The following is a 15,089-nucleotide window of genomic DNA, read 5'->3' on the forward strand; positions in this document are numbered from 1 at the left end:
AAGTAATGGATTTTGGATGGCGTACTTGATACCAAATTTCATATTCAAAATATAATTTCAGTTTGGTATGAGTTTAATGTGTGTAACGTTTGACTAATATATGGGTAAATGGTAAAGGACAGAGACAGCAGTGATATATAGAATGGAGACATACAGCAACTTTTCGAACAGACTGGGAAATGCTTCAAATGTGGTGACTTTCTATGCATCTGATTATTACTTCTGTGTAGCAGAAAAGTCTTAACTATGTCTTAACATACTATTCATTTGTGTGTGTGTTATGTGTTGTGAAGCCACAATCTGTTTTTGGTATGTGTGCAATTTATAGTATATATGCTGTATCCTAGTTAGAATTGTTTGCTGTGTCAGGTATTTGAAATGGCCCTTGTGATTCTTAGGATTCTTGATACAGTGCCATATTTTAGCTTATACTTGCAGAATATGTGCGTAAAATGCACTTGGATCTGGCCACATTTCCCTGTAACCTTCTGTGGCTTAGAATGTTGGACCATGACTTCACCACCTGGTCATGAAGTCCACTGGGGAATCGCCACCTTGCATCCCACTGGGTCAATCACAGCCCCAACCCCTTTCATAGATTATCCCTTGCAGATTCTCCTCCTACTCCAAAGAAGAAAGCAAGTAAAACATCATAGGTCTTGACTTGTAGAAAGGAAGGTGCCATGCTGAGTCATTCTATTGGGCTATTCATCTTAGTATTCTCTACGACGATTGGCAGTGACTCTCCAAGGTTTCAAATTGGAGCCTTATCCAGCCCTACCTGGAGATGCCAGGAATTGAAACTGCTACCTCCTGCATGCACAACAGGTGCTCTGCTGCTGAGTTGCAGCCCTTTCCTTTATGTAGTTCTTTCACTCACCCACCACCCACTTCTTCAGACTCTGGGATAATGCTCTCATGGGAAGGAATTGCTTTATGAATGGTTCTCCGTTGACCCAGGGCTTCTGATGGTTATCTCCTTCCACCATGAAACAGCACTCCAGAGACTTCTGTGCCACGAAGATAATGTTGGGTGTTGTCCCATATGATGTGCCTTCAGTACCCTTTTCCTGCCTGCCATATCATGTATGAAAAGCTTGCTGTGTTTTTTAAAAATTAATCACTGCTCGTTACTCATTACTGTGTTTTTATATCCCAGTTGGAGAGCCATATTGTGCCAAAAGGCATCTGTTATGCTTTCCTTCTGTAGCGATCATGGTGTCCAGCAGTTATATCCAAAAGATAGAATCATAGAATTGGAAGGGATCCTGAGGACCATCGAGTCCAACCCCCTGCAATGCAGGAATCTTTTGCCCAACGTGGGGCTCAAACTCACGACCCTGAGATTGAGTCTCAGCACCTGTTGTGCTCCAACACTTACACTCCAACACTTACACCAGAGATACATTGTGGGCAGGAGTTAGTTTGCGGAGAGGTGTTCTTGAGTTGTGGCGTGTGCTTCGGGAATTAGATTAGTTCCCCCATTGATCTAGCATGCTTCATTCACACTTCATTTATTAGAGGAGAGGAATGGGATATTCCCTTCCACATGCTTTATTTCACAGGCTAGAGCATAATATCTTGGCAATTAATAACCAAATGGCAACTACATTGTAATCACTCCAGTTCTCTTTCTCTCCCTTCCTTGTTTGAAGGAGTCTGGCATATTTATGATGTTCACTTCTTCATTTACAAGCAGCTTTTTTCTTGCTTCTTTTATTCCCTCTTGTCTCCTTTGACCCACAATGACTAGCAAAACATAGATGCTAGAAATTCCTTCTATCAAAAACATTCTTTGGATAGTTGAGAGAATGAGGAGGGAGGAACGAGTGCTTCTCCTTGTCCCCATCCTCTGAGGCATCGGAAATAGTCTCAACATGAAACAATCACCAGGTATTGTAGATGGGTGCTGAAATCTCTATAACTTCCCCCCTCTTGGTTTCCAGTGAAATGAGTTTTCACTAATGTCGAAGGGGAAGAAAGGGAAAAGCAAGATCAGTTCCTTGCCTGTGACATTCTTATACTTGCCAGTTCACCACTGTTTTAAGCAAACACAGCAAATATTAGATTCATTGAAATAACCAAGGCCTACTTCCTTTAAGATTAGAGGGGCTAGAAAAATATTTCAGATGCCTAGAAGATACCTTTGGTATAAAATGTTTAGGAGAAATAGGAACCTGGCAATTGTTTTAGTTATTACTCTTTTTCTTGGAGGTTATAAAAGGAAAGATAAGCATGTTGCAGTCTTGGCCTAAGTACATTAAATCTTCCCTAACTTCAGAAAGCTGAATCAAGAAAGGAAGAAACATAGGGAAAGGGAAAGGCCAGAAATCGAAGAAAATACTGATCATCTGTTCAGTTCAAAAAGAGCTTTAAGTAATCATTTGGTGTCTCACATGTCTTTAAAGCAAGACAAAAACAGTTAAGAAAATGTCCAGAAGAATATTTCCAGACAATAGTATCTTGAGTACACAAATCACTAAAAAGAGAGAGCACTGAATTCAAACATTTGAGAATAAACATTCTGCAATATAGAACAACTGCACCTTTTCCATCCACCCTTGGTGATGACCCTCAAATATGCCTGACATCTGGTAAATGGATTGCTCATTCATGCCTCCATGTGCTGGCTAGATTAAAAGTTGAAAATGCTGTCAGGCCAAGGTCCGAACGAACAATGGCAGTTCTAAAATAACTCCTGTATCATATAGTCCACGAAGCCCCCCCCCCCATGCTGTCGAGGAAACAGTCAGAGACTGGAAATGGTCGTGGACTTGAACTGACTTGTTATGGATGTGGAACCTCAGGTCTTTTACACATCTCATTGCAATCAGTTGAAAACTTCCCTAAGGTCTCTTTGGCTGCAGGTGTGCTTCCAAGTTCGTTTCCATAGCATGGTGAGGAAGAGATCTTGTCTATGGAAGTACACCCAGAAACTGCCAAGAGATTTCCTGAGCTGGTAGATTTCCTGCCAAGTGCTTTTCCAAGAAGCCATTAATACAGTGGTACTGTAGCCTTATTGGAGTTCACCGATTGGGTCTGCGTTGCTCCGGGACAGGAGGAAGGAAGTCAAAACAACACCGAGGTTGGTTCAAAGAAAGAGTTTATTCTGCTCTCCGGATAGCAGAAGGCACTTGCGTGGTGAGTCCACAGCAAGTACAAAGAAATGACAGGTTTCATGCAGTTTATATATCCTCCAGGCACCCTCTCACTCCTCCCCTAGGAGCCCAACCACGTCGGCGTACGTACACAGGTTGACATCACATATGTTCCTGCTCTGGTACTCTTAACCATAAAGGGATCTTCCTTCCTGCACTCCTGACCATAAAAGGATATTCCTGTTCCTACTCCTATCTTGGAGCAAGAGGTCACTACTTCCGAGAACATGCTCTGGTGTTAGTCCCAGACTTGGGTCTCTGCATCATTTGTGTTCAGAACATAAGATATGTCTGTGTCTGTTCTACTGGTAGAGTCAAGGCCAGTCTTGCCGTCAAACTGATAAGGGAGAGAGCTGTGTTCTTGTTTTGCATGTGCTCAACGGCTGAAGTTTATGCATTTTAGCTAAGGAGAAATGGGGATTTTGGTGCAGTTTAAAAACTGCCTGCACAGTCAGTTTTTGGGTTTTGGAAACCCATTCCTTCAGTACCTCGGGTTACAGATGCTTCAGGTTACAGACGCTTCAGGTTACAGACTCCACTAACCCAGAAATAGTACCTTGGGTTAAGAACTTTGCTTCAGGATGAGAACAGAAATCGCATGGCGGCAGTGCGGTGTCAGCGGGAGGCCCCATTAGCTAAAGTGGTACCTCAGGTTAAGAACAGTTTCAGGTTAAGAACAGACCTCCAGAACAAATCAAGTTCTTAACCCAAGGTACCACTGTACTGAGAAAGGGATACAGATACAAAACTTCTCTTAATTCCTATACTCTCCTGCGGAAAGAGTGCAGCCTTTTCTTCTGTTTTGTTTCTGCAGTGGGCAAACTCTTGCTCTTGCATCACCAGTGCCTTGAGATCAGAGATGGGGGAATTTGTGGCCTCCCAGATGTTGCTGGACTACAGCTCCCATTTCTCCTCACCAGTGGCTGTGCTGGCTGGGGCTGATGGAGTTGTAGTTCAACAACATCTGGGAAGTCACAGGTTCCCCCTCCCTGTTTAGGGCTTCTGTATATTATGTATGAAGGGACGCAGGTGGCACTGTGGGTTAAAGCCTCAGCGCCTAGGACTTGCCGATCGAAAGGTCGGTGGTTCGAATCCCTGTGGCGGGGTGCGCTCCCGCTGCTCGGTCCCAGCGCCTGCCAACCTAGCAGTTCGAAAGCACCTCCGGGTGCAAGTAGATAAATAGGGACCGCTTACCAGCGGGAAGGTAAACGGCGTTTCCGTGTGCGGCTCTGGCTCGCCAGAGCAGCGATGTCACGCAGGCCACGTGACCCGGAAGTGTCTCCGGACAGCGCTGGCCCCTGGCCTCTTGAGTGAGATGGGCGCACAACCCCAGAGTCTGTCAAGACTGGCCCGTACGGGCAGGGGTACCTTTACCTTTACCTTTACCTTTATATTATGTATGACATCTAGTGGTAACCAGGATCTTAGTCTCAACATGGATATAAAGTGTGCAAATCAATATGGCTGCACCATGCTGCAACCAGGATGGCAGGTGTACGTGAAGGGACAGAATTAAACTGCTTCACCCATTGGTTTTAGTGATAACTGTTCTACTGTGATTCATCATTGCTATTCATATGCACATGTGTTGAGAGCCAGGCTTACCCATGTGTGGGTTTCCTTTTGACCCATGATCCAACTTGTAATTTAGTCATGTGGCCTCCAGATGAGGAATAACACCTTACCCCTAAAATGGAGGCTGCAAAGGTTCCTGATGGGTAGTTTTCAGAATACTTGATATGTCCCAATAACTTCTAGCAATTGTGGTCTGTTAAGGGACCTGAGAATCATTGTTGTTGTTGTTGTTTAGTCATTTAGTTGTGTCTGACTCTTCGTGACCCCCTGGACCAGAGCACGCCAGGCACTTCTGTCTTCCACTGCCTCCCGCAGTTTGGTCAGACTCATGTTTGTAGCTTCGAGAACACTGTCCAACCATCTCGTCCTCTGTCGTTCCTTTCTTCTTGTGCCCTCCATCTTTCCCAACATCAGGGTCTTTTCCAGGGAGTCTTCTCTTCTCATGAGGTGGCCAAAGTACTGGAGCCTCAGCTTCACGATCTGTCCTTCCAGTGAGCACTCAGGGCCGATTTCCTTAAGAATGGATACGTTTGATCTTCTTGCAGTCCATGGGACTCGCAAGAGTCTCCTCCAGCACCATAGTTCAAAAGCATCAATTCTTCGGCGATCAGCCTTCGTTAGGAGACCCCTATTCCCCTCACAGAGCTACAATTCCCAGAGTTTCCTGGGGAGAGGGATTGGCTATTAAACAGCCGAGCAGAGAGTAATTTATGGTGCTCTGCTGTGGTAGTATTTCCAGCTGTTTAACGGCATTGGGGTTGACCACTGCTTTAGCAAGAGCAGTGAAGTGGGTGGAATCTGGCAAAGTGACCGAGGACAAAGAGTTGCATCCTGGGGGTGGGAGGCAGGGTAGCTAAACAGAATTTCTTTGCCTGCGGCTCTGAAGGGTGAGTGGCATGATATGAATTGGAGCATTAAACACTTTTTTTTTTTTTAAAAAAGAGGCCTTCCCACGGGATTTTGGTATACTTGTTAACTGTGTGGGTGTAGCACAAATGGAAGAGTGAATTATAATTAGCACTGAATGCATGGAGACCATTGTCCTAGTGTGGAAGCATATTGCAGAGCCTGATGTACTTTGTCTGCGCTAGTCAGTGATGACAAATCACTTTCATGACAACAATGAATCATTTAGATGCTCTTTAAGGGTCATATTTTTGTGGCTTTTGGAGATGCACAGTAGTGAAATTAATATCCCGTGACTTCTTATTTTTCTCTCTACTGAATAGCTGGGTTTGTTTAGGGTTACATGATTAATATTCACCAAAAGTCTGTTCCTTTTGACCCTAAATCACAAGAGAATTGCTCCTCAGTCCTGCCCCACTTGCTGTCATTAGGCACAGCCTTGAGTGATATGGCTGCTCTGGTCTACTTGGCCTTCGTTAGAGGAAGCTAGGATAAGCTGCCCAAAAATGTTCAAAAGCTCTTACCTTCATTGTATCTCATCTCTGTCCAAGTAGACTTCCCTTACTGCCATTTCTACTCCTGAAAGACTTATAGTTACATATAGGAATGCACTTGGATTGGAATTGTTTTAAAGATGTTTTTATTGTTTTGTTGCTTATTGATATGAATTCAATATTTCATACTACTACTACATTATGGCTTCTGTTACACTGGGAATGCATGGTGATTTTTGCAAAATAAAACAGAATGGCTTTTTTTAAGAGTAAAAGCTTCCATTTTAGAGACAATAAAAATACATAGGGTGGAAATATCAAAGGTCAAGTATTACTGTGTGTACAGCTAAAGTCAAAGAACTGTGGCATTGCACTTTCATAGTGAAAACACTACTGCTTTCAAAAAAAGTGGGGGACGGGGACCCTCGGCCATCCTCCTTTTTAAAATAATAATTTTTGTTTGCGCTTTTTACATACAGTTCCAAAAGAATAAGTAAAAGTTAAAAGGAAAAATGGAAAACGAAACCACAACCAAACAGGGACACAACACAAGACACCCAAGGACTTCCTGTCCTCTCCTTCTCTGGTGTCCTTCCCTTTCCTTCTCTTCCACGTATTCTAAGTTGCCAAGTTCTGCTCCTCTTAATAGTTTTCTCTTACTTCCTCTTACGCTGCTGAATTTATTCAAGTCCTGCCAATCGGCTCACCTGTTTATACTGATTTTTAAAATACTCTACAGAAGTTTTCCAATCCTTTTTATATTCTTGATCGTCTTATTCTCTTATCTTCCCTCGGCCATTCTCCTTATCCAGTAGATGACTAGGTGTTTCAGTTCAGTTGATGATAATGCCGTGGATGGTTGTCCGCTGGGACTTTTCCTTCTGCATAAAAGCTCCCAAATGAAACCTCAACCAAACCAAATTTTCTCCTGTGATATCAGGATGAGTAAAGGCAACTTGAAAGCCCCTAGGCACCTCTTAAGTCCATATCTTTGGGCAAGTATGGCTGTTCTGAGTGCCATTCCTGTGGTGGTTATCACAGAGTGCATGGGAATGATAAACACACACACACACACACACACACACACACACATATACAAGGAATAAAGGCAAACAGTAGTACTGTACAGGCTTTATATTTATCCTGTGGTGGTTGCAAATAGGATTTGTGAAAACATCATTGGGGAAGGCAATTGTTGATTCTTGTTAGCACCACATGTTGGAAAAGAAGACATGAACAAGGGCCAGATATGAGCTGCCCAAATTCTTTCAGTATATGTGTGTCTCAAGCACATGCTGATTACTTTGTGTAGGGATGGGTGAGGTCTTATTCATGTCTTGGATATTTGTTTATAATTTACATTTGTTATGAAGTTACAATAGACTAAAACTGCATTTTTATATTTGTCCCTTTAAAAAAAAATGCTAGAATTTGCGAGAGTCGTGCTGGGAAAAAGCAGGATACTTCTTTGATCTTCCGGATTTCTTATCGTGGAAAGCAACAGGTGCCACTGCAAGGTATGTGAAATACTACTGCATGTTTGGTGGGTTTTTTTACCATATCTTTTCTTGTGTTAGTTTTTCGCCTTAATTCATTTTGACTATATGTAATGTATGTACATCTGTATATGATTTAGGCTACTTGGGAACATCTTGAACCTATCTTCTGTTGCTATGGTGCATTCCTGAACAAAATGGTTCTTGTAAGCACTTTTAATTCTTAGTATGTTGTCATTACTATTGGTCTCGCACTCCATTTCTGGAACCTGAGCCAAGCCAATGCCAGTTTTGTTCTTTGAAAGTACTGCCAGGGTTTTATAGTTTCCGTAGAGACAAAAGCATCTTAACATTCCACTTTAGGTGCGAGAGAGGGAGCCCTCGGAATCCAAAGACTAACTTCAGATGGAGTAGAATATCTGCTTTCTGAAATCTCCCAGCACTGGATATAAGTAAAAATAATTCTTTTCTTTCCAGGTAGTAGTACATGCATAATATGGCCAAAATGTTGTTGTGCCCTAAAATCTATACTCTATCAAGCCTCCCCAAAGCAGAATTTATCAAGAAACTGGTTTGTTGGTTTGTTTCCATTTAAGTGTGTGAGAGTACATTACAACAACCCTTCCAGAACTGGAATTATCTAGATTACCAGTTTCTCAAATAGCTTTCTATCAAATTGCAAAGGAGAAATGGGTATGCATCTATGAAAGCTGTTGCCCAAATGCTACTTAGCTCTGCATTGCATGGTGTTTTGTATTCAATTCACCTACAAAAATGTTTGAGATCTAAGTGGTTGAGGGAATTATAGAAGGTGAGTCTTGATGCTAGCAGCCTTACACCTTACGTTTCATATAAACTGGGCTATCTAAGCTACAAAATCCCTGACCATTTTAAAGGTAAGAGAATCTGGATTTCTAGTTCTAAGCTTTGAGTGCTAATAGTGTGTGCCCTGAGGCAGAGACAAGGGTATATGCTTTCTTTTGTCATGGAAGAATTAAACGGGGAAGACTTAAATTTTGCGGCACTGAAAAGTTGCCTCAAGTATTCAGTGTCGTCTTTTATGGAAAGGGTACCTAGTTTTAAACTTCGTTTTCAGCATTCTAGTGCAGGCATAGGCAAACTCCGGCCCTCCAGATGTTTGGGACTACAATTCCCATCATCCCTGACCACTGGTCCTGTTAGCTAGGGATGGTGGGAACTGTAGTCCCAAACATCTGGAGGGCTGGAGTTTGCCTATGCCTGTTCTAGTGGGTATTGGACCAAGATTATAGCAATTATACTACTGATAGGGACAGAGACACGATGTCCTGTAAGGGGTGCTGTCCTCAGGGGCAAAGATTCACAATGTGACAGAGAAGTTGCCAAGTCTTATAAAACCCAGCAGATGGTAAGAACTGTTTGACAGTGGCATGGATTCCCATGGAAGGTGGTGGATTCTCCTTCCCTGGAGGTTTTTAAGCAAAGGTTGAATGGCCATCTGTTACATATGATTTAGTTGAGATTGCTGGGGGTTGGACTGACTCTACAATTCTTTGATTCTGTGATAGAATTCGTTGGCTGCTAGTTATGGTAGAAGGAAGGAGAAATCTTAAGCACAGTCAACTACCATAAACCTTGTTGGGTCAAGAAGTCACACATATAGCCACACATATAAGAAAGAGAGGACAACACAGAACCTTTACTGTGGAGGTTTAGCCTAGGTCTAAGGATCTAGGAGATGTAGGCTCTACTAAAATATTATGAGTTTCTCTTTCACTGTCAATTGAACAGACAGTGAAAGAGAAACTCATAATATTTTAGTAGAGCCTACATCTCCTAGATCCTTAGACCTAGGCTAAACCTCCACAGTAAAAGTTCTGTGTTGTCCTCTCTTTCTTATTGAGGTTCCATATTTAGAACAGTTGTGTTTAAAAAACCAAGCACATACTAGCACTAGAAAACAGTCAAAGCATTTAAAAATAGCATGAAAATGAAAATGCATATTCCGTTAAAATAATAATGCTTTTGTTCTAAGGCCATCCATGATGGAAATTGATAAATAGATCTAGCCAGAGAGCTCCCTCAAGCATTCCTAGCCCCTCACAATACTGGAAAACATACAAAATAACAAACCTCTGTTTTGGAAATCATTGTCCATTGTGCTTAGTATTAGGTGGTTATTGCTTTGTTTGTTTTAAATCTTTTGCTGCTGTTAGGGGTTTTGTACACCGACGCTTCAGTCCTAAACACATTTACTGAGAAGTAGGCGTTATTGATGTTTTTTTTATTATTATAAAAAAACACAACCCAATTGATTCAGTGTGCTTGGAGTTCAGTGTTTCGGATTGTTTTTCCTGCATTGCCTAATGTACCACAAATGGCTTGTGACTCTGTTGGGCAACTTGTACTTCTTCCACCAGCAGAATTGAACACACGTATTTGAAACCGTTTTCTCTTGTGTTGATTTGTGGATGTTGATTTTCCCCTTTCACAAAGCAGAAGCTTTCCTTTTTGCACATTCCACAAATCGGGGGAATAAAACCTAGCACAAGTAATACTTACACACGGGTTTATCGTTAAGTGAAGTCATGCACAAACTCTGCCCATTATTGTTTCCTAGCCATTATTAAAACGGAGTCATAAACTAAATAATATTATCAATTCTGGGTGGCAATCTGAAGGGTAACTTGAGATGGGCATATTGAAAAATCTTTAATCTTGGCGGAGCATAAGATCTAATAGTAGCAGTAAGTTTAAGTTTCACATCTCTCTGGAGACCACCTTCCACAGTCAAAACTGGCAGTATCTCTGTGTGCAAAAGAGAGTCCAACTTTGAAATGCTCCCCACCCGGGGGGGGGGGGGGGCTTTCCTCTTTGAACAGATTCTACCCTCCCTGTCTGGAACATCCAGACCTGGGCACCAGTTGCATGTACTGTAATTTAATCTTATCCTGTCCCCAGCAGGATACTTGCTAACGAGAGAAGGAGACTCAAAACGGGTGAAGACTGATTTCTTAAACCACAGAGCATCTGCGTTTTGATGCTGTTTGTTGTAGCCTCTATGTGTGAGTGTTGCTGAGAGGGCAAGGAGGGAGAATAAAGCAGACGTTGTAAGCAGAAGTTGTCATGCCCACTTTTGGGGGATAACATTACGCGTATGCAACTGAGAAGCTGCATCTATTCTCTCCCCCAGCCTTCTTCTCAGGGAATGCAGTCACTGACTGACCGACTTAATCTTTTAAATCTGCTGGGAAATAAGCAATTGGATTAAACTGCAAGAATTTACGCAGTGTTTACACAGCCCTCCCACTTCTAATACTCAAGGGGATTTTAAGTGTTGTTTCTGCTTTGGTGAAGAAGAAAGGCGGATTAAAAAACCAGTATAACTTGGTGCAGTTGCAGGGAAACATCCTTAAAACTCCCTTTACAGTGATGGAGAAATAGTTGTGGTTTATTGCTCTAAACATAAAACACAGCAGCTTCCGCTGTCTGTCCATTGCATCTACCTGTTGGGGACTCTTTGTTTCAGAAATGCTCTGCGTTAAGATGATGTTCAGCATCACAGCAGGCCTCCCATCCCATAAATGGAGTCTTCACATCTTCCTAATGAATCAGATCGATATATGTGTGAATTGAGCACATTCGAATAAGTGTAGTAATACTGAATGTGTAATGCATACTATAATAGTTATTGTAACTGTAGATCACCAACAATCTGACAGATACAATGGCAATTTTTTGTTGTTGAATGTTCAAGTAAGCCTGAGTGAGCCAGAATTTTCACCTTAAACTAGTCCTTTTGGAATTACTTGTGAAGTCGAGCAGTGCAATTAAGTCTGTGTGATTCTAATAAATGAAGAATTCAAAAAATCCATATCAGGACAGATCTTTATCAGGCCAGCTGAAATGCTGCAAAATAGTGTGCAAGCTTTTGAGCTCCAGAAAACGCTTTGTCCTCTTTGGAGTGCTTTCTCTTCTGTTCCACTTTCTGGGGGCCACATGCCACTAGGGTGTCCCATATTTGGTTACCAAGCCATGAAAGTAGACAGGATGACAAAGGAGCCAAGCATACTTGCGTGCCTTGTGTCCAGCCATTGTGGCACTCCAGGAGGTTGAACATGCCAGCTCCTGTTTCTCATGTCCTATTAGATATGGTAGTGGGCAGGGGCAGGCCAGGCCAAATGGCTTTATATCCTTGTTTAGCAGGAGCCCTTAATTCATAGTTTTCCAGTTGGATTTCATGGGAAAGCCTAGCTTAAGAAACCATAATGTCTTCGCCAAAGCAGGGCACACAAGGGGGAAAGTAAGGAGGGAGACCTAAGGGCAGAAAAGGTGTAATACTGAAAAGCAGATTTAGCCAAGCTTAGTTAGGGTCCTGCCTAATACCAAATCAGATTGATTGGCCTTTTTTGCACATCACAGCAAACCATTGGTAATGGTGTGCAATGAATGCACTGATCTTGGCAACTTTGAGTAGGGAGGAAGCACACCACATTCAAACCAGGGATTTGTTACACTCCCAGGAACCCACAATCTCTACCCAGGATTTATTCTTGGCTTGCTTAGCATGATTCGTTGGAGCAAAAGAAACCACAATCCCTTCTTGGGACATTTTGCTAAGCCCAGGGATAGTGGCTTCTTTCCTGGCAGGGAACGAGACAAATGATTAAGTGGCTTACTATGATGTGTGAACTGCCCTCGACTGGCCCAGGTTCTCCAGGCTTTGAGGTGGGAGGGAGTCTTTTCCAGTTGTACCTGGAAATGCGAGAGACTAAGCCTGGGAACTTCATTAATCCAAGGCCTATGTGCTGTTACTGAACTGTGTTCCTTTCCTCGTCACCTAGCTTAAAGGTGGGTCAGTCTCCTCTTCTTTTATTCCTTTCAAACTTGGTGTTCTCTTATTCAGATAGTATTCATTGCAGCTATTTACATTTTGCGTTTCAGAAAATAAACCTACCAAGTCAGCTTGCAGCGTTCAAGTACATATTTTAAAAGCACAATAAACAATAGGTAAGAGTAAAGGGACCCCTGACCATTAGGTCCAGTTGTGACCGACTCTGTGGTTGCGCGCTCATCTCGCTCTAAAGGCCGAGGGAGCCGGCGTTTGTACGCAGACAGCTTACAGGTCATGTGGCCAGCATGACTAAGCCGCTTCTGGCAAACCAGAGCAGCACATGGAAACGTCGTTTACCTTCCCGCCGCAGCGCTCCCTATTTATCTACTTGCACTTTTACATGCCTTCGAACTGCTAGGTTGGCAGGAGCAGGGACCAAGCAACGGGAGCTCACCCCGTCGCGGGGATTTGAACCGCCAACCTTCTGATCCTAACTCTGTGGTTTAACCCACAGCGCCACCCACGTCCCTCTACAATAAACAATAATAACATGTTAAAAGGATGCCAGGATCTTTCTCGCATGGCAGTTGATGATAGTTCGCCTTGGGGAGGAAGGGGATCTATCCCTCAGGATATTTAGCCTTAGGAAGCTTGGGGGCAGTCCAGCTGGGGCAGGTTCTGAGGTCACCTTTGCCTGCCTTTCCCCTGGAACTGAAATTTAGTTGACATTTATCTTCAGTTTCTTGAGCCTTAACTACTAGGTACGTAGCTACAGTGGCTCTCTCTCTCTCTCTCTCTCTCTCTCTCTCTCTCTCTCTCTCTCTTTTTTTACGAGTTGTCTTGATCTCCAGCTATTTGGAAACTCTCAAATTTGACACATATATACTGTTTTCTGATAGTGCTAATCTGGACCAAAGAGCAGTTAATGTGCTGTTCTCATAATTACAAGTATCCCAGCTACAAAAAGTGTGACTATCTGATCTTGGAGTTCTTTCTCTCTCTCTCCATATATATACCAAAGAATTTGATTAAAATGTATTTGCATCGTGATACTTGTTTAGACTTTGGTTAAGCAAAATTTGGAAGATGAAGGGAATAGGGAGCTGTTTTTCTCGAATGTGTTAGTAATCTTCTTCAAAGTTCAGCATTTGTATTCAGCAAGTGCATGACTCACCACCCTTCTCCACCCACCAACTATAAACTCCAATAAATTTTACTTTATATGGTGCTCTGGTTAAAGCTATTAGTAGTAATAATAATACTCTGTTTAAATGGGTAACTGATTCAGCTTGGGATGAGTGCATTAAAAATGCAAAACCCACAATGAGCTTCTGAAATCAAAGTGAGGAGGTTTTTTAAAATAAATGGGCAGAAGCTTCTGTCCCACAATCCAGATTTGGGAGATACTCAGATGAAAGTTTCTTCAACAGAGCAATATTTAGTCACAGATTATATTAATTATTGAAATAGTAACTAGAGGGAAAAACCCAGATTTTAAGTTATAAAATGCAATAGTAAAATTGAATAGTAGACAAAAATGGTATCAAATGAACAATTGAGGGAATTAGCTTTCTATAAACTACATGGGCTGAATTAAAAGCTACTAAATCAAAGTCAAGCAATTAGTTGTCCTAGTAGAACTGCTTTTGTCCTGAGTTATCTCTGAGAACTGCTTCTGTCCTCATTACAAAACATAAAGAGTTGAAACGTCATTCTCATTTTCTAACAGATTTGAAACATCTGATCAGGATGCTGCTTTCTAAGGTCTAGCCAACCTTAAAATATTTTTTGTGGTTTTATTTGTTTCTTTTAACAGGTGCTTTGGGCCTCTGTTTTTAGCGATGGTTGTTCACTCTTTCAGTTTGTATGATGCACTTTTGCTTTGAGGAAAGAAAAAAAAAATGAACTAGTTTGTTATTAAAAAGGCGAGGGAATGGGGGAGGGAGTCAGAATTGTAGTGGGTGTATGGCTGGCTGGCTGCCATTGAGATACTGAACTCTGAGCCAACCATGAAGTCATGCTGAACTTAAGGAGTCTCACTAATCCAAAGCACTGTGTCTTAATTTGACAAAGTAAAGACTTCTTGATAAGCAGGCCTATTAAAAATGTTGTTAAATGATGCGGGGAAGGGGGCACTGCTTGTAAGTTTTGATTGAGAATGAGAAATGTAGTGATATGAGAGAATCATCTCTTTCTTCTTCTTCTCCTGTTACTTACTCCCCCAAGCTGAAGAACAGCTTTGGCACTCTGCTCTTCCCTGCAGTTCTTGGGCTATGCAATGGCTTGATATGAAATTTGAGAAATGTATGTAGTTTTCTATTTCAGGAAAATGAGCTCAGGGATTGAGTGTGTGCGTGTGTGTGTGGTGTTGGCTCTGAGGCTCTCTTTACTCTTGCCCAATGTGGCTTTTTTTTTTTAATAAAAAAAAGTGGGTAAGAAGTGCCAAAGTCCTTCCCCCCGCCCCCAGAATTTAGGCATTCTCTTTCCTTCCCTGCTTTAAAAATTGGATTTCTTAATCTTTTTTTACATCTCTTCTTCCTTGAATGCATTACACTTAGTAAAGGAAAATTAGAAAGCTACTGCATTGTAGAAATATATTCTGCCTTTTCTCTCCTTTTCTGTTTTAGTTCATTCTCTACCCAAACAT

At 42.1% G+C, this 15,089-nt stretch overlaps 1 protein-coding gene across 2 annotated transcripts in view; it reads left to right on the plus strand.

Annotated features, from left to right (window-relative positions):
* Window positions 1-15,089, plus strand: part of FGGY (FGGY carbohydrate kinase domain containing) — a 140,661-nt gene that overhangs the window by 21,613 nt on the left and 103,959 nt on the right. For both annotated transcript variants that reach the window (XM_083742784.1, XM_083742785.1), the window contains exon 5: window positions 7,562-7,650. In XM_083742784.1, the coding sequence (XP_083598910.1) occupies window positions 7,562-7,650 (89 nt within the window). The remainder of the gene's footprint in view (window positions 1-7,561; window positions 7,651-15,089) is intronic.

This window comes from Podarcis gaigeae (assembly GCF_964106915.1).
Source record: "Podarcis gaigeae genome assembly, chromosome: 6".
NCBI classification, from domain to species: domain Eukaryota; kingdom Metazoa; phylum Chordata; class Lepidosauria; order Squamata; family Lacertidae; genus Podarcis; species Podarcis gaigeae.